General features: G+C 42.4%; 2 protein-coding genes across 7 annotated transcripts in view; one reads left to right on the top strand and one right to left on the bottom strand.

Moving 5' to 3' along the window:
- The window catches only part of CLDN10 (claudin 10), a 131327-nt gene extending 127015 nt beyond the window's left edge, over positions 1-4312 (top strand). For both annotated transcript variants that reach the window (XM_066383698.1, XM_066383699.1), the window contains exons 4-5: positions 3303-3410; positions 3956-4312. In XM_066383698.1, the coding sequence (XP_066239795.1) occupies positions 3303-3410; positions 3956-4079 (232 nt within the window). In that variant the 3' untranslated portion in view covers positions 4080-4312. The remainder of the gene's footprint in view (positions 1-3302; positions 3411-3955) is intronic.
- Positions 4313-13016: 8704 nt separating this feature from the next.
- The window catches only part of DZIP1 (DAZ interacting zinc finger protein 1), a 79132-nt gene continuing 64289 nt past the window's right edge, over positions 13017-27859 (bottom strand). For 4 of the 5 annotated variants that reach the window (XM_066380678.1, XM_066380682.1, XM_066380683.1 and 1 more), the window contains 8 exons: positions 27707-27846; positions 21655-21817; positions 21237-21366; positions 20601-20654; positions 18228-18418; positions 16529-16659; positions 15178-15358; positions 13017-13155 (listed from right to left, as the gene is read on the bottom strand). In XM_066380678.1, coding sequence (XP_066236775.1) covers positions 13079-13155; positions 15178-15358; positions 16529-16659; positions 18228-18418; positions 20601-20654; positions 21237-21366; positions 21655-21817; positions 27707-27846 — 1067 coding nt within the window. In that variant the 3' untranslated portion in view covers positions 13017-13078. The remainder of the gene's footprint in view (positions 13156-15177; positions 15359-16528; positions 16660-18227; positions 18419-20600; positions 20655-21236; positions 21367-21654; positions 21818-27706; positions 27847-27859) is intronic. The other variant, XM_066380680.1, reaches the window with a different exon arrangement.

The raw sequence follows: 27859 nt of genomic DNA, 5'->3' as shown, positions 1-27859 counted from the left end.
TACATTCACACACCAGACTGATGCTCTACCACTGAGCCAACCAGCCAGGGCGAAGACTTATTTTTAATCAACCATGGTACCTGGCACAGACATCTTATTTTAGAAAACTAAATAGTTTAAGAAAAATTCCAGGTTGTTTCTTCCAGGGGTATTTATGCTAAGTTATACTAAAACATAATTTCAGCAAAGAAGACAGTCTAGATTCCAGGGATGGGGGATAGAGAAAAATAGAAACTATCATTAAATTGTAATCTTATAATAATTTCCTTCAAGTAGAAATTTTCAGTATGCACATTCCTTTAGTTGTCTTTGCAATAAAAGGAAGAGAAGGGATGAGTCTGGTGCTGGCTTACTAGAGGACTTTTAGATGTTTTAAAGGTCAAAAGATATGTATCAATAGCTTGCATTCTGCTTATTTTATTTGCATAATCTTGTTCCAACATCATCAAGCAGGGCTGATGTGGAAATCCAGGACATCCTTTTTAGATGTATAACACGTTTAAGGAAGGTTATCATTTATAAAACTGCCAGTTCAACACTCTTGATTTGGCCAGCTCGCTTCTTTTTCACCTGTGCACATCTCTCTTCAGTCCTCTCTTGGACTATTTATTCTGGGCAAACTTAAGAGATTTTTCTCTACTTACACCACCCTTCTCTTTCTGTCACTGTCTCTAATGGTACCAGTTGAAGTTTCTCAGTTCCCACAGCCTAACCGGTGTAGGTGAGATGCTTGCAGCTGTTCCTCGCTTCAGCTGTCACCTTAATTTCCCAGGAAAAGCAACACAGGAGTGAGAAAGAGAGGGATCACAGGGTAGCATGTATTATGTACATCACTCCTTCCCAGTTGCAAATGCAGGCTATGAAATTGCCTCTGCATTCAGATCTGAAAATAGACCAGTGGGCCAGAAGTCCCCACTCTTCTGTAAGCGTTGCTTTCTGGTCCAGTTAGCTGTTGGCTGGGGCCACGCTATTACACTACCTGCCACTCCTGTGACTCCACCCACACTAGAAAGTCTGCTCAGTCTGGATAGTTGCCCAACATGTAGAATGATGTGAGACAAAGCTCAGGACAGACACAAGCCAGCTGCTCTCATCTTGGTGTGACATTGGTACCAAATTCTGGACTTGGCCCTGCATCTGGGTTAGAGGGTTAGGTTGGGGAGGGAGCCAACCTTGGCATGTCTTTCTTATCCTTACTTTAAATTTTTTTTTATTGACTTTAGAGAAGAGGGAAGGAGGAGAGAGAGAGCGCGCGCATCATTTTGTTGTTCCATTTATTTATGTATTCATTGGTTGATTCTAGTGTGTGCCCTGACTGGGGATCAAACTCACAACCTTGGTGCATAGGGATGAAACTCTAACTGTGCTACCCGGCTAGGGCTTTACCCTTATTTCTTACTTTCCTTTCTCAGCTCCTCTGTGGATTCTGTATGATCAGATCCTTCTTCCTTTGACTTCATTACAATGAAAAGCACCCTTAGATAGGAAATTACAATCATCATTTTTTCCCTGGCAATGCCAGTTTATAGGCCAAAAAAGTTTGAGAACCACATCTTTAAAAAGAAAAAACTCCGTTATGGACCTGGCTAGCTTGCTCAATGGTAGCATATTAACCAACATGTGGAAGTCCTGGGTTTGATTCCCAGTCAGGGCATACAGGAGAAGTGACCATCTGCTTTTCCTTCCTCCCATTCTCCCTCTCCCTCTCCCTCTCTCTTCTCCTCCCACAGTCATGGCTTGATTGATTTGAGTACATTGGCCTGGGCACTGAGGATGGCATTGTGGATGGAGCCTCTGCCCCAGGAGCTAAAAATAGCTCAGTTGTGAGCATCAGCCCCAGATGGGCAGAACAACCCCAGATGGGGGTTGCTGGGTGGATATTGGGGTGCATGCAGGAGTCTTATCTCCCTTCCTCTAACTTAAAAAAACAAAAACCACTATTCTACAAGAATCAGATAGGCAAACATGAGGAAACGCATAGCCCCTGAAATTTGGGTATACATTTCTCATTCTTTGTTCTTCTGGGCAGATGTTCTTCCCCTAAAAGAATTCCCCCTAGCTCTCCACTGTGACTTCCCTTTTCGTTTCAGTAGGATTTTGTGACCCCCCCCCCAAAGCAGAGGCTGTCTTGCTTGTCTTTGCATCTATTCCAGTCATCAGTAGAGGTGACCTGCCATCTATGAGACTTAATAGCAATCTGTCACTAAATGATAATTATTTTTTATTCATTTCCCCCTAAGTTGTAATGATGAGCAAGGTAATGCCCTATCAATCACTGACTTTTTATGGGCACTGTAGAGGAGGGAAAACTTTTCTTTTTCTCTCATCTCCTACATTCTCCACATGGATCCTATAAATATGACTGACAATAGACATTAACAAGAGAAAATAAACAGAAGCTTATTAACATGTGCATCACACATATACATGAAAGTACTCAGTGATGAGTTACTCAAAGAAGTCGTTAGAACTTAGGCATGTATATATAACCTAAACAGAATAATAAATTTGTAGAGAAGTGACAAGATAAAAGACTTTGAGCTTCTCCAGTGGCCAATTGTGAAAAAGCAGATATATGAGAAACTAATGGAAGATGAGTGTTAGTCAAGTTTGTTATATAAATTCCTCTGGTGCCATCTCCAGGCTGATTAACTTCTGTTCTTCCTTATACGAGAGGGAGGGGGGACACCTTTACATATTTATGTCCCGCTTTTAGGCAAATAGGGGAGGGCAGAGAGCTTTTCCTGTGTCGGCTTCTTTTCAGTTGTCTTCAGCTCAAAATAACCCTTATGCCCAAGTGGCATGTTTGGGGCGGTACAATCGGCCTCCCTTCAGCACCTTGCACATGATTTGCGCACAGCAAGTGCTTAGTAAACATTTAATGAACTCCCGTGAAAGTAAAGGGAGTCTCCCCTCTTCTAACTGGATCTGCCTAAATAATTTGTCCTGCACAAATATGTAGATGGAAAGCTTTGTGAGGTTCAGGCAGAGCCCAGAGGAAGATGCTGTCTGAGCCAGGGAACCCGGGCTCGATTCAGCCAGCTTTGCTTCTACTTTGCCTGCAGGGATCCCTTTATCTTCCTTCTGGATGTTGGGGGTATATAATCAAGTGATGGCTATAAAAACACTTTGAGAAAAGTTTAAAGCAACATATGGATACAAGGTGTTATTTCTGGTACAAGCTCTAGTAGCAAACTATTATAATTAGCATTCAGTAAATATTGACTGGAGGTGTTACTGTTTATTCTCCCCCCCTTAATAAGTAAGCTCTAAACTCATACTTGTGTAATACTTCCTCACAGGTATGAATTAGGAGCCGCTCTGTTTATTGGATGGTCAGGAGCCTCACTCTGCATAATTGGTGGTGTCTTATTTTGCTTTTCAATATATGACAACAACAAAACACCCAGGTATGAAAACCAAACAAACTGACCTGTTAAAAAGTACAGTACTATTCTGAATTACTACGTGTGGAATAACTTATAGTTTAAGATTCTTAGAAGCTTCAAAAACCCAGATTTGAGAAAGGTCAGGAATATGTAGTAAATATTAAACATAGTAAATATTGTATGAATAGAATATAGTCATCATCCTTATACCCCAAAGCTATTTCTGAAAGTGAAAATATGGGTCTGGCTACAGGGGCCTCCTCATAATTTTCACATAGAAATTGCTGATGGTCACTACAGTCTCCTAGGGTCCAGGGAGGTGCGTTTTAAATAATAGTTTTGAAGGAGAATCACTGAACAAATGAAAAAGCCCGGACTTCCTTCTACAGAGATTCTTTATCACAGTAGCATTTCAGAAATAATGGAAATATTTCTCGGGGAAAAAAGCTAACTAAAAGTGATCAGGGAGACAAAGAGCTGTGACAGAAACAGGGGGAAATTATTTCTTCCTATTTTTGTTTGCCCTGCGTGTAAAACTGAATCTACCGAACTGTTTTGCCTTTCAGAATGGGATACACATATAATGGGGCCACATCTGCCATGTCTTCCCGGACAAAGCATCATGGTGGAGAAGGAAATATTAAAACCACAAATCCTTCAAAACAGTTTGATAAGAATGCTTATGTCTAAAAAGAGTACTTCTGTAAGCTGTATCTTGAGTTTGTTACAAAGGTGAACCATTCACCCACCAAGGTCCAAAATCATCCCACCAAGGTCCTCCTGTAATTAATACTCAAACTATTTTTAAAATATGAATTTGAAGAATTTGTTGATTGTATGGATGTAAATGTTCTTACATAGTTATATACTAATCATTTTCTGTTGTAGCTTTCTATAAAAAAAAAATAAACAGGTTATTTACAGGATTTGTATATATTTTATACATTTATATCACATGTATTTAGCACCAAAGGGGTGTCAAGAAGTATTTTGTAAAGTAACCTTAATTATATAGATCTTACAGTCTTTGTCTCCATTCCTTATGTTTATTTCTTCATATATTTAACAGAAAGTGTATAAGGAGTGTGTCTTATAAACAGTATGGGGGTAAACTGAGACTTTTCCTCAAAAGATGTGTTGGTTGACTGGACATGTTCCTGGCTCTGTGTAGTGACTTTAATTTCTTAACACTTGTCCACCATTACTTAAGGAAGGGCTATGGGACCAAGATGTTATGGCCCGTTACCCGGCTTGTTTGCCTTACATAAATGCTTAGGATTCTCTGATACAGAAACTATATAGATTCTGAGGCATCAGCAAGAGCTGAGCTGGAAATGCTGGTCATAGCTGACTGGGAGCCAACCAAGGAAGTCCTGGAGCCCACATGGTACCTGCTTTATACAGAGCCAACAGGCCAAGTTTTGATGCCCCTTAGGTCCTGTGTATGGAACTAACTGGGTAATGGAGAGACCATTTGTCAGATATATAAGTTGCCACAGCGGTTTCCAAACAAAGACAATGATTTATTCCTAGAATCGGCCCTGTTGCCACATGGCCAGCACTGTGTGAATGAACACTTTACGTGCCCTGACTCACTTCATCCGCACGGCCGCCCGCTTAGGTAAAATACTATTAGGATCCTGAATTGACAGAGGAGGAAATGAAAGAAGGTAACTTGCCACAGTGAGTGACAAAACAAAGACTTAGCACTGAGGCAGTCTCGGGTAAAACATGTAGTTGCAAGCTTTGGCTAAGAGTTGGAATCCACGTTACCAGTGAGCAAGACACTTCTGATACTAATCAGAACATGGGTGAAAGTAACACTTTTCTGAAGCCTGAAGACCAGGGGTCCCCAAACTTTTTACACAGGGGGCCAGTTCACTGTCCCTCAGACCGTTGGAGGGCCGGACTATAAAAAAACTATGAACATATTCCTATGTACACTGCACATATCTTATTTTAAAGTAAAAAAACAAAACGGGAACAAATACAATATTTAAAATAAAGAACAAGTAAATTTAAATCAACAAACTGACCAATATTTCAATGGGAACTATGCTCCTCTCACTGACCACCAATTTAAGAGGTGCCCCTTCCGGAAGTGCGGCGGGGGCCGGATAAATGGCCTCGGGGCCACCTGTGGCCCACGGGCCGTAGTTTGGGGACCCCTGCTGAAGACCAAAAAGGGAAAATCACATTGTTTGGAAGTGCTCAATGGAAAGAAAAGGAAATGAACACACTTGTTACCCCAAAATTTATTTATTTATTTATTTATTTATTTATATATTTCAGACCATGATAATACTTGAAATATCTTTTTCAGGGATACAAGTGAACAGAAAACAATAAGGGAAAGTTAAGTGCTACAGGCCAGCATAAGGGCAGGGTTTTGTAGTCTGTGTTGAAAACAAATCTTAAGATTTCAGAGCTGTGCTAGTGAAGATACTATTTAGATTGTACTGAGGAATTCAGGGAGAAGAGGGAGGGAAAGTACAGAGAAGCTGCCAGTAACCAGAAACGCGTGTGGTGTGCCCCACTGCCGGAAATACAGGCGATGGGCCAGCCGCAAGTGGGCAAAGCAGATGTGGTTGGACAAAATGATAAGACTAGACAGATAAGGACTGGCCTTTACAACACAGATGTAGCAACTTAATTTAAATGTTGGGTCTACTTAGCAGAAGTTCATCACATTTCCCCAGACACTTCCATGGCAGGCACAGAAAATGAAACTGACACCTGGTTTAAAGCCTGTTCTTCACTGTTTAGTTCAGGGGGCTCAAACTCAACTCAGCATGTGGGCCGCAGAGCAAGATCACAGCCGTTCAGCGGGCCGCACTAGGTCTACAAAAGGCAACTGTTACGCAACACTTTTCTCACTGCAGTTGAAAACAAAAAAAAATCAATACAACAAGCACAATCGTACATGCAGTTTACTCAGTGTCACAAAACGACCAGAAACTGTAGTTCGCATCACAACTGCTGTTAACTAAGCTAATATCTAGCTAGGATGCTAGAGAAATGAAAAATACAAGTAGGCCCCTAGGCTTACTTAATTTTATCCAAAATATTTTGAACTTCGTGGATTAGTATGCGGGCCGCACAAAATTGTTCGGCAGGCCGCATGCGGCCCGCGGGCCGCGAGTTTGAGACCCCTGGTTTAGTTGTATGGTCTTCAGCAAGTTAGTAACTGTTCCTCACGTTTTTAGGATGAGGATTATAATAATAACTATGTCTCAAAGTTTACCTAATTAAGTGAACTAATAATGCATGTTTAAAAAAAGTTCATCTAATGAACCAATAATACATGTTAAAAAAAACAACAAACCCAACCCACATAGCTCAATATCTGTTGACCAAATGAATGAACGCAGCGGCCCATGTTCCTCTGTGCCTTCTTTGTACGTTTTTGTAGGTTGCTTATCTCTGTCCTACTGAATGAAAATGTGATTTGGCTTTTATTAAAACTTTTAGAAACTTACATATAAAGTATGTACATTTGCGTAAAATGGCCCCAGTGGCAAGTTTTTGAAAGGATGACAATGACCTTCAGTTAAAAAGGATGGGAGGAGGGGAGATAGAAACATAACTTGTTCTAACTTCAGATCAGGAATGTTATATGGCAGAGCCAACACGGCAAGCTTGAATCCCCTAACAAGATTAAATTTAGCTCAGAAACTATCTCTAATAACTCAGCCACAGTCACAATTATGTAATGGAGGGCTTTACTCAAAAGGCTGACAAAATGAAAGGAGATCCAAAACCCAACAAACCATTTAGTTAAAATACAGTGGCACCTTGAGATACGAACAGACCAACGATTTTTTTTTTTTTTTTAAGATACAAGCTGCGACTTGGTCCGTATTTTTGTTCGAGATCTGAGCAAAATTCCAATACGAGTCGTGATTCGGGAAGCTGCCACTAGTTGGCACACGGGTCCAGTATCGGCAGTTTGATATACGAGTTGACTGACTTACAAGCTCAGTTACAGAACAAATTAAATTTGTATCTCAAGGTACCACTGTATTACTTTTGGGGAAAAGTACAGATAATACCACAAGTATAAAAAATACAAAAACACTGTTTATGAACTTTCTGCCAATTGACAATGCTATTGTTAAGAACAGGACTAAATTAGTTTTGAGTTATTTTGTAGTATGGGTTGGGCATTTATAAAAAGTGGAAAAAGAACTACATACACGTATCACTAGTAATGACTCAGTCTTTTCTATTCCTATTCTGATAAATTGACACTTAAGTAGCTATAGCTACTTTAAAAAAAAAAAAACAAGGAAAGGTTTATTGATCAAGAAGGCCTAACTCTAGAAGATGGGAGAACTAATTTACAAATCTTCCTTGAGAGTCTGGAATCCAGGCACCTTTTGTTGTTAAGGGAAGGAAGGATGTGTGCTGGCACAGACAGGTGAGGCTGGGAAGGGATCCAAGTGTGAAATTTCTCAATCCCTTTGTTCCAGGTAGCAGGACATTGACCCCCACTGATCTGAGTCAATATGGAGACTCCTATGAATCTCTGAAGAACAGTCTTTTTGTGCATATTTCCTCACCTCTGCTGAAGCATCTGGCAAACCCACTAATTAATTAGGGTATCCATAGCAGGCACGATTAGCCTGGAGGCCATCAGAGAGAGGAAGAATTTCTTACAATTTCCCCATTTTCTGTTTATCCCTTAATCTTGAGGGGATATAGCAACCTCTCAACATCCAGGTTCAATGTAGAGGGAGGATTAGCTTGTAAAATGGAGTCAAATTTATCTACCTATCTGGCTCTGTTATCTGGCTTTTACAATCTCACCCAACTCTTTCCAGATGGTCCCTGAACCTTAATACATGGAGCATTTTGGGGTTCAATTTACAAACAGAGACCACGGTAATGATATTAGAAACAGTAGGCTAGGATACATGTACTCTAAGTCAGTGTTTTTCAACCGTTGTGGACCAGTTCGCCAGAAATTTTGTGCCAGCCCGTGAAAGAGTTAACCACCCTGATGTTGTATGACAATTATAGACCCAATGATCTTCATCGAATTTGCTTATGCTCAGGGCGATTTCTGCCTTAGTGGTCCCTGAAATAATTCTCCTATTTTCACTAGTCCCCAAGTATAAAAAGATTGAAAACCACTGCCCTAAGTAACAATCAGAGCAGACCATAAACCAATTTCTGAGTATGTGAGGCTGCCAGCCGAGAAGACCTCCATGAAAAGCTCAAAGCTTCATTTTTGCTGGAATGAAGTCCAGCAGTGAGAATCCGGCAGATTCCACTGGTCTAGATCAAACATCCGGAAGATGTCGTCAGGTGGTCAAGTAAGCTCTGTGTGGCTTACACAGCATCAGTCACCTAAACCGTCCAAACCAGAGCTGCCGGGATGATTTCTCTGAAGTTTCCAACATGTCATCTACCTACGGTCAGCAATTGCACAGCTCAGGAAAAGGGTTTTAATTCTTAATAATTTCAAGGCAAAAAATAGGAGAAAAATGAAACAACAGTTCAAAGAACTACAGTCTAACATTTTCACTAGAAAAATTCAGTCCACAGGTAAAAAAATAAAACTTTAAAGACAGTCAACAGAACTATAATCTAATATCCACAACTGTACATTATGGTTTCTATTCAAACATTTTTTCTCTCTAGAATCACCCTCATTTTATCAAAAATAGCCAAGTTAAGACATTCACTGCATAAGTCTAGTTTCAATATACCATATTTTTTGCTACATAAAACACACCCATGGCTTTAAGGAGGAAAATAAGAAAAAAATATTCTGAACCAAATGGTATTAAAATATTTAATAAAATATACCACAAAAATATTTCAACAATGTAAACTCAACAGCAGTATTAACAGCCATTAGCACTGTTATTCACAAATGAGAAGAGACTTTACTGTTCAAATACTCTAGTAGTTGTCCAGGAACCCCAGGGACTCATCACTGCTTGTGTCAGAATTTAAGAAGCTCAGTTGCTCACAATCACTGGTATCACTTTCTTCGCTATTTTCATATATGATACCATCTTTAGTGCCATCTAAGGTATTGCTAATGCCACATTTTTTGAATGACTGTACCATAGTTTCATTCTTCACTGACTGCCATGATGTTTTCACCCATTCACAAACTTGAGTGATAGTGGGTCTCTTCATTCGTCCAGTTGGTGTCAGATCATGATTACCAGCAGCCACCCATTTGTTCCACTCATTCTTCTCGCATAAAGACTTTAAATGGTTTGTTGATGGAAACGTCGAGGTTGCAACTGGCCAATAATTATAGCTAGATGAGTCTTCACTTCTTTAAAGTTTTTTATTTTAGTGGTTTCACTAATAATGTGCTCTAAACTGGTCAAGCACTAATAGGGCAGTACATGACATCACCACTTCACACAGCTCCAGCAGCTGCAGCACAGCCCTCCACCTCTGCAGTGTGCCTCTTATGTCTGCCCTTGATGATGTCAGATGAATGCGCCGCACAAGGTCTCTGCCTTCCCTCCTGTGCTGCATGCCACTGTGGAAACTGGAACCAGGAGATCACTCAGCAGATGCCGGGGTTCCACACGCCACCGTAGTGGGTATGATTATGCTCCCACTGGTGCTCATTCTACATATGTTTACGGGTGCAGCACCCCACAGCAGCTAAAAAAATAAACGTTCACTCCATAAGATGCACGAGCATTTTCCCCTCCACTTTGGGGGGGGCGAGGAAAGTGCATCTTATGGAGCAAAAAATATGGTATTTGGTCTGTTGTGTGTTTAAGTACGACAAGAAGAGCAGTTGACTATGTAAGCTCTTTTAAATGTGCTTTGCTAGAATTTCATAAGGGATTTCCAGACTGAAACTCAATTAGCCTTTCAGGGCTGAGAAGCCAAGCCACACACTTGCCATCAACATTTGCCTGCAATACCTATAGATTTGGCTGAATGCCTCAGGTTCTTGAGGTCCTCCTAAATGTCTTCAGGTTCTTCTTTTGCCACTTGCCAGGTAAGCAACTTTATTCCGTACTTGGAAAGACTGCTGTGAACCATGTAAGCAAGGTCTCAGGCTGTTTTCCAAGGGGCTTTTATCAGTCTCCAAAGGCAACCTTACTCCTTTCGTGCTTCCCGGTGACATCTAGAGTCAGCGCATGTCTCTCTTAAATATGACATTCTAGTCAAAGCCTCATCAAGAGTTTCCAATTTGGATCCAATTTTGTATAAAGAAAACAGATTCCTATAGAATTTTATACAAATAAGTATATTGTCATAAAAATAATACTCATTCAGAGCTTCCAACCTTGAAGGATCAGGCAGGGACAAAAATATAAATGCTTACCTGCTCTAAGGAGAAAAAAAGAAAACAAAGTTCTTTATATTTCACAGACGGCTGACCAAAGTCCAAAGATGTTTCCTTACTTCAAATGTGACCTGTCCCAGAGGGGACAGAAGGATAGGGATACGACGTGATACAGGAAGACGGCACAGTGCGGCCCAATCCACCAGGAACACTGGCTCCTGGCTGGCTCGCTATGTTACACGCCCAAGGTTCATGTGCCCGATGCTTCAAAAGAAAGGCCAATACTCAGTAAGTAAGAGTTTGGAGCAAGGAAAGGTTTATTGATTGAGAAGGCCTAGCCCAGGAAGACGGGAGAACTAATTCTCTAATCCAATTAAAAATAACATTTAATTCATAAAATATCCAAGGTAAAGGTTATGCTTACAGAAATTGTATTTAAAGTTCTAAAATAATTGTTTTATAACAACATGCTTACAATGGCTCAAAGCTGCATATGGTAAAGGTACAGAGAATGTATTTAACATGGGCCTTTCTTTTTTCTGTTTTAGAGACAGGAGGGGGGGAAGATGAGAAGCATCAACTCATAATTGCTTCAGTTTAGTTATATATTGATTGCTTCTCATTCGTGCCCTGACTGGGGGGCTCAAGCCGAGCCAGTGACCCCTTACTCAAGCCAGCAGCCTTGGGATCATGTTGATGATCCCTCACTCAAGCCAGCGAGCCCACACTCCAGCCTCCAGCCAGGGAGCCCACGCTCCAGCCGGTGAGCCCACGCTCCAGCCGGCGAGCCCACGCTCCAGCCGGCAAGCCCATGCTCCAGCTGGCGAGCCCACACTCCAGCCTCCAGCCAGTGAGTCCATGCTCCAGCCGGCGAGCCCATGCTCCAGCCGGTGAGCCCACGCTCCAGCCTCCAGCCAGCGAGCCCATGCTCCAGCTGGGGAGCCCACACTCCAGCCTCCAGCCAGTGAGTCCATGCTCCAGCCGGCGAGCCCATGCTCCAGCCGGTGAGCCCACGCTCCAGCTGGGGAGCCCACACTCCAGCCTCCAGCCAGTGAGTCCATGCTCCAGCCGGTGAGCCCACGCTCCAGCCTCCAGCCGGCGAGCCCATGCTCCAGCCGGTGAGCCCACGCTCCAGCCTCCAGCCGGCGAACCCACGCTCCAGCCGGCGAGCCCATGCTCCAGCCTCCAGCCAGTGAGCCCATGCTCCAGCCGGTGAGCCCACGCTCCAGCTGGGGAGCCCACACTCCAGCCTTCAGCCAGTGAGCCCATGCTCCAGCCGGTGAGCCCACGCTCCAGCCGGTGAGCCCATGCTCCAGCCGGTGAGCCCACGCTCCAACCGGCGAGCCCACGCTCCAGCCTCCAGCCAGCGAGCCCATGCTCCAGCCGGTGAGCCCATGCTCCAGCTGGGGAGCCCACACTCCAGCCTCCAGCCGGCGAGCCCACGCTCCAGCCGGTGAGCCCACGCTCCAGCCTCTAGCCGGCGAACCCATGCTCCAGCCAGCGAGCCACGCTCCAGCCTCTAGCCGGCGAGCCCACGCTCCAGCCTCCAGCCGGCGAGCCCACGCTCCAGCCTCCAGCCGGTGAACCCATGCTCCAGCCGGCGAACCCATGCTCCAGCCGGCGAGCCACGCTCCAGCCTCTAGCTGGCGAGCCACGCTCCAGCCAGCGAGCCCACGCTCCAGCCTCCAGCCGGTGAACCCATGCTCCAGCCAGCGAACCCATGCTCCAGCCGGCGAGCCACGCTCCAGCCTCTAGCTGGCGAGCCACGCTCCAGCCGGCGAGCCCACGCTCCAGCCTCTGACCAGCAAACCCACACTCTAGCCTGAGACCTCGGGGTTTGGAACTGGGGCCTTCAGCGTGCCGCGTCGATGCTCCATCTACTGCACCACCAACCACCAGCCAGGCAGGCCTAGCAGTATTTTTATAGTTCTAAACTTCTATATGGAAAATAACCAATCTATCTTTAAGATATCAGACTCCACTATTTCAGTTTGTTACTAACCGAATTGTATAATAAAACACTTTCAATGTGATAACCTACATAAGAAAGCTATAAAGTTTTAATTCAAACCAAAACCTGCTATAATTAAATTTTTCACTTAAAAATTAGTTGGAAAAACATACACTGAAACACTAGAGTATGGTTATGAAGTAAAAAAACATTTTATGACTTTAATGAAACCCAATTTTTAAGGAGACTTTAAACACCTTTGTAGCTTCAAAATAATGATGACAATTTGTTTTTCAATAGTGTATTAGGTACCATTAAAGAGACCGTTGTTGTTTGAATCAGCTTCCTAGTTACTGTGGGAAATTCTGTATCACAGGACCATTAGTGTCTTTTTGGCAGGTTGCTGACATACTGCGATACAGAAATATTGGCACCTGCATCTTCTGACATGTGGGATTACAGTTATACATCTGAAGAGTCACTCCAGTCAGTCACAGTTATTAAGCTGCTTTTTAGGGTGCTTGATTCATCTTGAAGTCCTGTGGAGGGAGAGGGGAACAGGAAGAGGTCCCAATGATTGAAAAAACACATTGTCCAGCCGTAAGAATGCATAACTTCATACTGGGGTTTATCACTCAGTGTCTAGGTCTGTTCACCAGTTCCCACCTGGGAGGCTACAGTGTACCGAGACCATGGAACGGCCGTTCTCTAGGGTGCTCTCCAGGACCCTTCTGTATGGGAGTTCTGCTTGGCTTCTCTGCTTACTTGCATTCAGCACAGGGCCTACATGTTGACAGTACACAATTTATTTTTGTTGTTTTTGTTACTGACTCTGAGTGGGTAGGTCATAAAGAAAGAATAAAATTAACAAGCCAAGAATGTATTAAATTGTAAAAATAGACTTCCTAGGGTAGATAAGCTTAAATATTAAGTTTGTTAAAAACTGTCTTGACCAATGAAATAGTATGGGGCAGTGAATTCCACCGACTTTGATTCTAGTTTTTTGTTTGTTTTTTTGAAGGGCTTGGGGTCGTGGCATTGGGAGAAGAGAAAGGAAATGGACGCAGAGAGTCCTCTCTGCTCTGTGAACTTAGAGCCACTGTACTGTAAACACAGCCTTTTGGTTTTTCAACTACATATTAGAACTGATACGTAGACATAGCACAGATAACACAAAGATGGTTCCAGAACAGAGGTCAATGTTATGACTTGACAATGTGAAAGTAAAGGTGCAGCTGACACAATGTTGGAGGGAAAAGGTGAGTGAAGAATAGAGACAGCAATGGTTCATTTTAAAAAGTGTGTGAGCGAGAGATATTGCTGCAAATGGCCAGAGCAAATATGGACATTAACATCCTAACTTAAAATTACAAACACGGGTACAAAAGTATGGACAAGGGGTGCACGAGAAGTAGTGAGTGGAGAAAATGAGCCCAATCTTCATCTGTCTTAGCAGGACATTAAGAGTTAATGTCTAAAGTTGGTAAGTCTAGAAATAGTAGTCTAACCCCATTACTTCGATAGGGAGGTGCTCATCAGAAGCACTAACAGGACTGATGAGGCACTACAGATGGAGAAGCCTTTCTGTATAACTTGACTTTCACCAGGTGCAAGAATTACTTTGACACAAAATATGTCACATTTTCTAATTTTAAAAATTTAATGTATTGAGAGTTCAGTTACTGGACTTATATAGACTCTAGGACTTATTCAGGGAACAATTTCAACTAATGATTTCATTTGTCATTTACCCCACTGTGTACAGTGCCAGAAGGGAAATCTTCCTTCAGAAAAATAAAGACAATATGTAAACAGAATAATACAGGAAGACTTCCAGTAAAATGACCTCATTTAAGTATATCATCAGAAATCTTCATTTCTATGGAGCACCTGCATGAAAAGTATATTTATATAAGCATTTTCAAAAATAACATAAAAAATTCAATTACTAAAAAGTAGGCCTAAAATTAAATAAAAATAGGCTCTGGCCAGCTGGCTCAGTGGTAGAGTGTCAGCCTGGTATATGGATGTCCCGGATTCAATTCTTGGTCAGGACACATAGGAAAAGCAACCATCTGCTTCTCCACCCCTCCTGCTCTCACTTCTCTCTCTCTCTCTTCTCCTTCCACAGTCATGGCTCAGTTGGAGCAAGTAGGCCCCGGGTGCTAAGGATGGCTCCATGGCCTCACCTCAGGCGCTAAAATAGCTCAGTTGCTGAGCAATGGAGCAACAGCCCCAGATGGACAGAGCATCGCCCCACAGGGGCTTGCTGGTTGGATCCCAGTTGGGGTGCATGTGGGAATCTGTCTCTCTGCCTCCTCACTTTTCACTTAAGAAAAAGAATTTTTTTAATTAAATAAAAATAATTAGTAAATATACATAAATCAGTAAGTTGTACATATTTAGTTCTTATTAAAATAGAAAAGTATCAAGGTCTTTGTTATGCCAACAGATTATTTCTGTCTGATGATATATTAGCATAGTTTAATTAGATATTTATAAAGATTAAACAAATAATTGGAAAATGGACCAAGCTTTTGCAAGACACCAAAGTAGCAAACCTTCTCTTGTTGGCCCTCTAAGAGTAGATGGACCCCAGGCATTTGGCACTTGAGTAGAATGTGATTCCTTCTTCACAGGCAGAGGTTCTTTCGGCTCTTTCCCAGTTATTTTCCCCACAGATATTTCCTCCACTAAGGATGGTATGTCCCAGTCGTTGTCCCAGTCATCTGCATCTGAGCACTGAAAGAAATCCATAGAGAACAGTTTCTTAAAGCAGTAGTGCATGTTAGCGCCCCTCAATCATTTTGTTAGCCAGACTGAGCTGCTGACTCTGAATGATAAGAAACTGGAAGCCTCAGAGGATCCCCCTTCTGGTCATTGCCAGAGGCCAATGCAATGGACTTAGAAATCCGTGTTTTGAAAATGGAGAGGAAAACCTCTTTTTCTTTCTTTCTTTTTTTCTTTTCTGCCACGAAAATGTATGTTTCTTGCTTCACCAATCATGAATTTGGGAAATTCCAGAAACACTACTTTTTAGAAGAAAAGTTAGAATGCTCCCCAAAGTAGGAGCTAGGCCGTCTCCAGCGCTCTTGCCTGTGATAATGATATTTAATCCGCATGAGGACCCTGGAAAATAGCCCCTAACCAAAAGGAGCACGCATATCTACCAAACCCGAAGGAACATACATGAGGACTGCCTTAAAAAATACATGGCTTTTTGTCATTTTTGGCTTGTATAACACTAATAGCACAAACTAAATAAAAGTACTTTGACAGAATGCTCTGGATTCTATAGATGAAGAGGAAAAGAATTAATATAAGTGAAAATTTAAGAAAAGAACAACTATTATTGGAACAGCTACCCTGTCAACACCTCTGAGCCATGCCCGGGAAGACAATGAGAGATCTCCATCCGAAGACACACGCCTGGCATCCTGGGTGTCGGTCTGCTCCGAATGTGTTAGCATCTCCTGTCCAGGCGAGGAGCTCGGGCTCTGCCCTCCCCTTGGTTCACACATCTTCCTGAAGGATCCCCCACTGACTACCAAGTTGGGCTAAACCTACTTTACTTCCAGATCACAACATGGTAGCAGAAAAGCCCCTGGACTCGGATCTAGAGGACACATATTTTGAGCAGTCACAGGATTCTGTGCATGGTTAACCATCTAATATCTGTAAGCATCAAATAATACAGGGGACAGGATGATGAAAACATCTCAACTTTGATAAGCATTTGATGTATTATTTCTAGTTATCATTTCAATATTTATCTCTATGGAATAGGAAGAAAGGCAATACTGAAAACAAGAAAAGGTAAAAATCTCAACCTCAACACTACAAAAAAATTAAGATGTATTCATTAAAAGATGAAATTCTTTGTGTATGTTTAGTAAGTCAAACTGATTTTACCTTTAGTTCTTCTTTTAATTCTCGTTTGATGAATGCCTCAGCCACATTAATCCCACCAACTGGCTTACTCACATTTCTTTGATTTGAAACTGTCTTTTCAACTTTTTCAGTTAATGTTTTAATGGAGGTTCCTATATGACCAATAGGAAATAGACAGTTCTTAAAAACATGTGTCTATCTTCAGTTCCAAAATAACCTAACAAGCAACTCTGAAACAGTCTAATTAATCTTTGTAAATACTTATATACTATGAAAATAATCTCAATTGATATATTTTGGGGATTAAAAGTGTCACATTAAATACTTATAATGCCTTTAAAAAATAATGATTTTTGGCCCTGGCTGGTGGCTCAGTGGATAGAGCGTCAGCCCAGCATATGGATGACCCAGGTTAGATTCCTGGTGAGGGCACACAGGAGAAGTGGCCACCTGCCTCTCTCTGCCCCCTTCTCCTCTCTCCCTATTCCTCTACTGGAGCCAGCAGCTAGACTGGTTTGAGCATGGCCCTGGGCACTGAGGATAGCTTGGTTGGTCCCAGCGTATTTGCCTCAAGTGCTAAAAATAGCTCAGTACTTGAACATTAACTCCAGACAGGGGTTGCAGGGTGGATCCCAGTTGGGGCATATGCAGGAGTCTGCCTCACTATCTCCTCTTCTCTCATTTAATAAAAAATAATAATAATAATGATACTCTAGACTAGAAGCCATAAAATTTTCATTTTAAATCAAAGGAGGATGGTCTCATTCTAGTATTGATCAGAAACTTTAATCTCAGTGAGGTAACCTGCATGAATGGAATATTCATATGGATATTTACAAAAATATTAATTATTTTAAATGTATTAGTTATATTTTACATAATTATATAAATATATGTACATGCAAGTTATATACAATAAACTAATTAAATATAATAAGGTTAAATATATTTTAAAAATTACATTAAACAATTTGTTTTTAAAAAAATAAGCATGAAGTACAACTTCTCTTCAACAAATTAACAGCAGTCACAGACTTGGACTTTATGTTCCTTTCAATTGCCCCATCTCCAAAAGGCAGCAGAATGTATTAGCACAACCATTCTCAGTCACATAGTTATGGGTTGAATTGTGTCTCTACAAACTCATGTCCTATATTTCCTAAACCTAGTACCTTAGAATGTGACCTTATTTAAAGACAGGGCCTTTAAAGAGATAACTAAGTTGACGTGAGGTCATTAGTGTGAGCAGTAATCCAATATGACTAATGCCCTTACAAAAGTAGTAAATCTGGACACAGATACACTCATTGAGGGAAGTCAATGGCATGATACATAGGAAGACAGCCATCAAGACACAGGACAGACTTCTTTGGCCTCTAGCAAAAGCCCACTCTGCTACCCTTGGTTTTGGCCCTCTAGCCTCCAGGACTCCAAGATAATATATTTCTTTTGTTAAAGCCACCCGGTGTGTGATACTTGGCTATAGCAGCCCTAGGACACTAATACACCCAGGCGTTCCCAACTCCTTCCTCTCCTCTACTTGATTATCAAGTTGTTGCTAAACCCTGTCCATTTTCCTGAGGCAGCAGTAGCTTTCGGATGAGCCCTATGCTTTCCTCAAGCACATTTCCAGCTCAGACTGCCAGTGCTTGGTGCCCCTGGTTGAGAACCACTGCCCTAGACAAAATTTCCAAAAGGATTTTCAATGATAAAAGCTCACCTGTGGGCTTGGAAGAATGATCAGAGTCCTCCATTTCACTTCCTTCAGTACATTCAGTGTCACTTTTGACAGTTTTCCTTCCAAAGCTACTCTTGTTTTTAGATGACTGCACAAAGCGTACATCTGGGGATGTGTACACCTGGATGAGGTCACCAGCATCTGACTCTTCCTCTGAACTAAAGGGAGGTGTCCTAAACAAATCAAAACCCAAGCGGGCGCTGTTTTCATAAGTTTCAGAATTACAAATGATCTGCGTCTTAAAGTGGTGGGAACTTTCTCGGGTTATTCCCTGGGAGCCTACCAAACAAATGCCAGTGCTGCCACCGAACAACAGGGCAACAAGGCCCAGGGCTTATACAAAAGGCTGAGAGTCATTTCGAATCAAGGCCTGCCGACCATGTGACATAGTTATGAAAATGGACTGAAGTTACACCAATTCTCCTCTAAATCCAAACTTGTATATTCTTTTTTTTTTTGAGAGAGAGAGAGAGGCAGAGAGAGTATGAGAAGCATCAACTCGTAGTTGCTTTCACTTTAGTTGTATACTAATTGCTTTCTTTTTTAAAGATTTTATTTATTCATTTTAGAGAGAAGAGAGAGAGAAGGGGAAAGGAGCAGGAAGCACCAACTCCCTATATGCCTTGACCAGGCAAGCCCAGGGTTTCGAACCAGCGACCTCAGCATTCCAAGTTAACGCTTTTTCCACTCACCACCACAGGTCAGGCCTGAACATTGATTGCTTGTAGGTGCCTTTATTGGAGCCATGCCAGTGTCCCCTTGCTCAAGCTGGTGAGCTTTGGGATTATGTGGACCAAGTCAGCGACCCCACGCTGACGAGCCTGTGCTCAGAGCCAGCTACCTCGGGGTTTCAAACCGGCAACCTCAGCATCCCGGGAGGATGTTTTATCCAGTGTGCCACCACTTGTCAGGCCAACCTTGTATATTCATAACATACTTGGTTTTTACATATCCAAGAAACCTAGTTCTCCATGGGATAAAAAATAGTTCAGCAATAAAACTATCATCTTTTAAAATAGTTTCATTTACTTCTAACTTACTTTACCCTGCTTCTTACAAAGTGCTTTTACAGTTTCATTTATATTATCACATGAATTATTACCCCATTTTAAAGTGGAAAAAAGTTTAGAGCAGTGTTCATTCATTTAGAAAGTATTCACTGAACACTTAGATTTTAGACATCGTTCAGTTATACTATTCCCATGAAATAAGGCTCTTCCCATGAGATTATGTAAGTAAAAAGTGCTTTTGAAGGGTAAATCATTATTGATATTGTCTCTACTATATTATATCTCTATAATGTCTCCACTATGTTTATACATATAGGCCTCAATGAAAAGATTTATAGCATCAATAGCTCTAGAGTAAATCAATGATGGTAAAATTTAATTATAAAATCATTTTACTCATAATTAATAATAATATAATTTATTGAGTACTCACAAGTGCCAAGCCCTTTCCATATATTACTTAATAAATTATAGAATTATCCAGCCTGACTAGTGGTGGCACAGTGGATAAAGAGTCGACCCAGAAAGCTGAGGTTGCCGGTTCAAAACCACAAGGTTGCTAGCTCGAGTGTGGGCTCATCAGCTTGAGTACGAGGTCACTGGCTTGAGCAAGGAATGGTCCACACAATCCCAAAAGTTGCCAGCCTGAGCCCAAAAGTTGCTGGCTTGAGCAAAGGGACACTGGAGTGGCTTGAGCCAGAGGTCTGATTCCCCATCAAGGCATGTACGAGTAGCAATCAATGCACAACTAAAGTGAAAGCAACTATGAGTTGATGTTTCCTATTCTCTCTCCCTCCCTCTCTCTTTCTTGCTCTCTCTCCCCCTTTTCCTATTTCTCTCCCTCTTCCTCTCTCCCCCTTCCTTTCTCTAAAGTCAAAAAATAAAATAAAATTATAGAACCACCCAGTAATACAAATTTAAAAAACTGAGGCTTAAAACCAGTAAGCAATTGAATCAATGGCACACAGTAAGGAATAACTGAGCTAGGATTCTTACCCTAAGAGAGCCTTAGAATATTAAAATATTTGACGTGGGTCCAGCCATTAAAAGTCAACACAATTCCTTTAATTTATCAAGCTTATTGAAAATTACTAGACACTGAGGGGGATAATAGAAATAACTCCGGGTAGTCCCACTTCTTAATGGAAGCCACAATGTGATAAGAACTATTAAATTATATAGTAACTGATAAAGAAACAGAGAAACATCACAAAGGAGTAACAAATTAATGATGACATTTAATAATTAAGGCTTTAGTTAACCCCAGTGAGCATACTAATTTACAATAAAAGGGATATTCAGTGAAAAGAATTTTTAAATGGCCTCTCCCCACCCAAGTACTCACGTAATAGTTGAAGACTTTTGGGGAAAATAATCTTCAATGATATTTTTCTTAATTCTAAAAAACAACAGAAAACTATTTCTAAACAGTATGTGTGAATAGTGGAACTTAACATATATTTCTATGGAACTGGTGGTTTTTGCTGTTAATGTATAATAGAGAGGGTGAGCAGTAAGAGTCGCCCAGCACCAATGAAAGATGAGTAGAAATTACAAGTGTGATTCTCTCTTTGGTTAAACATTGTTGTGGGCTGAATAGTTGTGTCCACCTAAAATCATATGTTGCAGCCCTAACCCCCACCAAAGTGATGGTACCTAAAGATGGTGTCTGTGGGAGGTAATCACGTTTATTTGAGCTCATGAAGGTGGGGCACCTATGAGGGGCTTAGCGCTCTTATAAGAAGAGGAAGAGACCAGAGCTCACTCTTCCTGCCATGTGAGGATGCAGCCAGAAGGCGGCTCTCTGTAAGCCCAGGAAGAGAACCCTTACTGACTAAGCTGGCACCCTGATCTTTGGACATCTAGTCTTTAGAAGTGTGAGAAAATAAATCTCTGTTGTTTAAGCCACCTGGTCTATGGCATTTTGTTATGGCAGCCACAGCTAAAAGAAACACCAGTAAAGAAATCGGGAAATACTCACTTTGGAACAGATGTTCTATCAGTGAAAACAGGTCTTTGTCTAACGAACTGTCCACGTTTGGGAGGAGGTTCTATTGCTCTGGGTATTTCTCCATTTGAAAGGGTATCCACTTGAGAAGCACTGTGCCTATCTGGAATAGTGGTGTCATTTGTGAGTCTTCATTGCATGAAAAGCAGAAAAGACTGCAATACTGTTTATGCTGGCCCCGACGTGCACAAGCCCAGCTCTAGGGTCTAGAGCCCACACTATAGGGGATTTTCAAATGTAAAAGACAAAATGAAAAATCCAACACTTAGTGGTTCAAACAATAAGATGGTTACAAATTAAGTGCCAAAGTTTGTGAATTGTTTAAAATTATAGAGGTTGTTCAATTTCACTTCCATTTGCAGAATGAAATGGCTGTTTGTAACAGGCTTACCTGAAGACAATAATAGTCGCTCCTCAATTTTACAGCTGACCTGATGTTCAAGGGATTCTCGAATTTGCTGAATGTTAGGCATCTGTCTTCCTTGATCACGTCTTTTTGATTCCATGGTTCTTAGCACTCTATTCAGTTGATCTCTTGAAATACCACACGTATTCTGAAGGAATAAAATGTTAATTAATTATTCTAGGATGTTTTTCATTTCATGGACATTTGTTAGCATTACTGTGCCAACCTTTTGTCCTTACTGCTGCATGTAAGGTGGAGGATGCCCCAATATATAACATACTGTGTGGGCCTGTAATGCCAGTGGCTGAGGCCAGGCAGGTCCACATTGGATTCTGGCAGATGATAGAAAAACTGTGGAGCCAGAAAGCATTTTGCCATTCTGTTTAATAGAGTCTCACAATGGCGGATGAGCACACAGGCAGGGGAAACCACCTCTCAGGCAAACAATCAGCAAAATGGCCCCTCATAGTGGCAGGCAAGAAATTCGCCATCCACAATCCCCCATCTCTCTGAGCACAAGCACTCATAGCCTTATATAGGCCATACACACGTGGCACAGCCACGCACTCACGCACCCATCGGGCAAAGTGCTTGCAGCCAGCCAGTAAACCAGCGAGCAAGCCTAATACAGCTGCCCGACATTCCATCCCTTTAGGGTTGCTCACCTCACAATAGGTACATTACATACATACCAAAAATGACAATTACAAAGGTGCCCTTCACTATGTCTCCCTGAACACTCTGTCCAGGGAGTTAACTGGAGGTCCATCTCTAGCCCCCTACCCCAGGGTGCCAACAAGACCACACATCGTAGTGGGAGCTTGTACAGTCCAGAGCCATGTCCATTAAAGAAAGTGACCTTGGTGTATCTCTGCAACTGGGTAAGAAGCAGTCCATGATAGACAGTCCAGCTGTCTGTGCAAATCACCAAGGTAAAAAATCCGTTACAGGCAACTAGCCATACAACTCTTTATTAATGGACCTCAGCATCTTTCCATAAGTGCTCTGTTTGTGCCACAAGCCCCATCCAAATGCCTCAGAGGTCCAAGCTCACAGGGCCTGGTGGAGTCAAATATATTCAAGGCCTGTAGTGCCTTGACAGTTCTCTTAGCTGAACATGAACGCTACACATTTTCCTGGCAGAGCCAGGACCACCCATTTCTCTCACTTTTTCAACAGTTGGAACCTTGGTCTGACTCAAGATGTTGCCAAAGTTCCAACAAGACTTTATTAGGCTTGCCATCTAATTTCTCCCTATCTGCACCGGCCATAATCAAATCCACCCACATCTGTGTTCAGGCAACAACCTTCACAGTTCCATTTCTCCTGTTGGGGGGGGGGGCAGCATGGGCAGCAACCCTCACAGCCTTACAGTCCATCTCTGTTCCAGAGACCATGATGCCATCCACCCCCCGTGTCCCACAACCACAGCAACCAGGCTGCCAGGGGCTCAATGGGTTTCTGCCTGAATTTCACCCCAACTCCATCAGTTCTGCCTGGCTGTAGGCTGCCTGAATTCCACCCCCAACTCTATCAGCTCTGCTTGGCTGTGGGGCCAGACCACAGAGTGCTCTACTACCTGGTGAGGGGGTTGTGGTTGTCCCCGAGGGACTCTTGGCTGCTGGGTTTTTACCCGCTTGGTGACCACTGGCCAGGCTCTGAGTCTGCAGATGGAAGCGTCAGCCTGAGCCTCCTAATCCTCAAAAGAGGAGTTGGAAATACCTGCTCCCACTGACTCAGTGCCACTCTGCTGGCAGGAATGCAGCTGTCTTCTGCATGTGTTTCGGCTCCTGTGGCTGCTGGCTCTCAGCATGAAGCCGAGATTCAAGCTCCTGAACCCGCAGTTGTCTCTTGAACAGCTGTTGCTGCCAATGTTCAGTTTGCAGGGCAAAATACAACTTGTGAACCTGCAATTCCTTCTTCAGACACTGTTCTAGTTCCAGGTGCTGCTGGTACTCAGCCTGCACCTCATGCTACATTCAGCTCTTGAACCTGGTAGGCCTCCTTCTCCAGTGCTCACTCCAGTTCATACTGCCGTTGCTGTTCAGCCTGCAGCTCATCCTGTAGCTTTCAGCCTCACTCAGCTTCTCACACAGGGCTCTTGGTTTCTTTTTGCAGGACTGTAAAAAACACCCAGCTCACGGTCCCAATAGGAGAGCCACCAGGAACAGCCACTCCTCTATTCCGTCTTTCAAGGGTGTTGGCGGCTCCATACCAACTTGCTCCAAATCCTGCTCACTACGCCAGATATAATGCCGATGGCCAAGGCCAGGCAGGTCCAATTGGATTTGGGCAGATGGTAGAGAAACTGTAGTGCCATAAAGCAGTGGTTGGCAAACCACGGCTCGCGAGCCACATGCGGCTCAATCATATTGAGGATGTTTTTAGCAAAGGCCAGCTTAGGAGTACCCTAATTAAGTTAATAACAATGTACCTACCTATATAGTGTAAGTTTAAAAAATTTGGCTCTCAAAAGAAATATCAATCGTTGTATTGTTGATATTTGGCTCGGTTGACTAATGAGTTTGCCGACCACTGCCCTAAAGCATTGAGCCATTCCACTTAATAGTCTCACAATGGCAGATGAGCACACAGGCAAGGAAACTGCCTCTCAGGCAAAAAGCAAAACGGCCCCTTATAGTGGGGGGCAGGAAATCCGCCATCCATCCGCAAACACCCATAGCCTTACATAGGCCATACACACGTGGCACAGCCATGCACTCACGCACCAATCAGGCAAAGTGCTTGCAGTCGGTAAACCAGCAAGCGAGCCTAACACAGATGCCCCACAGGACCCCAAAAGAAGCGCTCACAGTGCAGTGGGCACACAGGGCATGTGATGACTGTATATGACCGATTAGCAGTAATTGGCTATAAATGCACAAAAGGCTTGTGTGAGTGCATATGACTGAATAATCAACAATGCAAGGTATGTGATAAGGACCAAATGAGTTCACAAGGGCTAGAGAAGTTCCACAGAGAGAGGTTACTGAAGGACTCAGTGACCAGAAAAAGTTTAAGGGGGAGACTGGGCTGTGCCCTAAAAAATGAGTGAGTCATACAAGTAGAAACAAGTAGTATTCCAGATGGGTAGGAACTGGGGTGGGGGCACGCTGCAGGTAAAGCAGATAGTGGGGCGGAAATAGTCAAGGCACGTCCAATGGCTAGTGCTACAAAGGAACGGGTGAGGAGATCAGAAAAGAAGACTGAATGCCAATATGAAAAGTAAAAGAAAGTCAACAGATGTTTTCAATTATGAAAATAGAATAATTAAAGAGGTAACTTGAGAAAATTCATTTGGATTTGATGTGTATTTAGACAGAAAAAGAACCAGTTAAAAAGCTGTTTAGTCAGTAACAGTGTCACACACACTTCTGCATCTCGTGTCCCCCACCCGCCCCCCATCCTCCAGTCTTTCCTGGTACAGGAAGTGACCTCCCATCCTCCCAACTGCTCCACATAGAAATCTCCTTCATCAGATCAAGTGCCCCTCCAAGAAGGTTCCTCTGACCTCAGCTATCCTATACCCTCTTCTTTTCCTTCACTGAATGCCCTCCAACTGATCATCACGGATCTACCACCTGTATGCACGGCTGTTCAACGCCTGTCGTCCTATACCCTGTGGATGAATACCCAATACTGTACTGATGTCAATCCTTCCTAATTAGCACACAAAAGTGAATTATGCAAAATTTAGGGAAATGTCAATCAGAATTCCAATAGGAATCATTCTGGAGCTGCAGAAGCTGCATCTAAAATTCACTGGAAAACAAAATAAAAGAGTTGCCAAAAATTTTTTAAAATAAGACTACTGAAGAAGGCATGGCCTATAATAGATATTAAAATATAGGACAAAGTTACTGCAATTAAATCAGTGTGTTGTTGGCAAAGGAATACAAAAAAGGGGGTAAAGCAGATGAAAGTCTAAAAAAAATCCTAATGTATATGGGAATTTCATATATTATAAAAGTTCCATTTCAAATAAATGGGGGGAGAATGGATTATTCAACAGATGATTTTGGGACAACTGATCAAATTGGAAATAAGATTAGATCTCCAACTCAGTGTTTCCAAACTTAAAGCCTAGAAAAAAAAAAAAAAAGCATTAAATGTTTTTACAATCTTGGGATGAAAGGAAATGTCTGTAATAAAACATAAAACCCAAAAACCATAAGCAAATAACTAACATGAAAACTATGTAAAAATTCACATAGGGATTATGAAATTCATGCATGTGTCTGGTTTCCATTGCCCGGCCTAAGGGTAGTCAAAACCTGCCTGAAAAGAGACTGGAAGCTCAAAGGCTGACAGTACTAAGAGTTGAGAAAGGTGTGAAGTAACTGGACCTCTTACACAATGACAGGGGTAAGGTAAACTGGTACAAACACTTGAATAACTATTTGGCTAAACCAGTTAATACAAAACATGCATAATCTTAGACTCAGCAATTTCTTTTTTTTTTTTTTTTTTTGTATTTTTCTGAAGCTGGAAACGAGGAGAGACAGCCAGACAGACTCCCGCATGCGCCCAACGGAGATCCACCCAGCACGCCCACCAGGGGCGACGCTCTGCCCACCAGGGGGCGATGCTCTGCCCCTCCGGGGCGTCGCTCTTTTGCGACCAGAGCCACTCTAGCGCCTGGGGCAGAGGCCAAGGAGCCATCCCCAGCACCCGGGCCATCCTTGCTCCAATGGAGCCTTGGCTGCGGGAGGGGAAGAGAGAGACAGAGAGGAAGGAGAGGGGGGGGGGTGGAGAAGCAAATGGGTGCTTCTCCTATGTGCCCTGGCTGGGAATCGAACCCGGGTCCCCCGCACGCCAGGCCGACGCTCTACCGCTGAGCCAACCGGCCAGGGCCTAGACTCAGCAATTTCATTCCCGGAAAGATATTCAAGAGAAAAGAATGCCTATATCCACCAAAACACATGCATAAGAATGTAATGGTCAAGCCTGACCAGTGGTGGCACAGTGGATAAAGCATCAGCCTGGGATGCTGAGGACTCAGGTTCAAAACCTTGAGGTTGCTGGCTTGATTATAGGCTCACCCAACTTGAGTATAGGCTCACCACCTCGAGTGCAGGGTCATTGGCTGGAGCCCAAAGGTTGCTGGTTGAAGCCCAAGGTCACTGGCTTGAGCAAGGGGTCACTGGCTCAGCTGGAGCCCCCTGGTCAATGCAAATATGAGAAAGCAGTCAACGAACAACTAAGCTGTTACAACTATGAGTTGATGCTTCTCATCTCTCTCCCTTCCTGTCTGTTTGTCCCTGTATGTCTCTCACACTTAAAAAAAAAAAGTAATGGTCAAAAAGAGCCCCAAACTATAAATTCAACTGTCTTTAACAGGAGAGTATATAAAATATAGCATATTCAGACAATAAAATACTACACTACAAACCACTGCTAAATAAAACTACAGATATGAACCTTACAGACAAAAATCATAAGCAAAAGAGGTCATATATACCCAGAATGCTACATGATATACATATGATTGCATTCACATAAGGTTCAAGAACAAGCAAAATTGAGTTAGAATAGCCATTACATCTTGTGAGTATGTGAAACAGTTTATTCTTGTACTACTGTTAACTATTGTATTATTTTCCATATGAATTCTAAACATGTTTTACCAAAATAATTCAATCTGGCAAAAACATAAACTATAACTCATCATCCATTCATTTAACAACTATAGCTTAAGTGCTAATTTTGTAGCAGGCAACAATTTGGAGTTAATAGTAGAATGTAAACAGCACAGCAGCTGCTTAGATACAAACGCTGGCTCCTTCGTACTAGCTGTGTGACCCGAAGCAAGTTACTTAACTCCTCTGTCAAGTGGAGAGAACATCGCCACTTACCTCATAGGTTTGTTTCTATGTTTAAGAGATTTACTATTCACGAAGCTCTTACAAAGGTGTATTAACTCCAGTCTCCTAATGTGAACAGAGCTGACATGTCTTCTTCTCTTCTCTGATTCTTTCTTATTTAGAAAACAAAACAAAACAAACCCAGCAAATATTCCAAAAACGAATGAACTTACTGCACTGATCCCCAGGGTTTCCAATTTCCGCACCAAATTCTCCTCCAAGATTGTTCTGATTTTCTTCGTCAGAGAGGGGTTATTCTTCAACGCTTTCCTGTAATGGCTCTTGTTATTTAATTTCTGTTCATTTTCCCTTCCTGAAATAAGTTT

The sequence above is a fragment of the Saccopteryx leptura genome, chromosome 4 (assembly GCF_036850995.1).
Source record: "Saccopteryx leptura isolate mSacLep1 chromosome 4, mSacLep1_pri_phased_curated, whole genome shotgun sequence".
Lineage (NCBI taxonomy): Eukaryota > Metazoa > Chordata > Mammalia > Chiroptera > Emballonuridae > Saccopteryx > Saccopteryx leptura.
The sequence above is the reverse complement of the archived record's forward strand: the minus strand, read 5'-3'. Positions and strand labels throughout refer to the sequence as shown.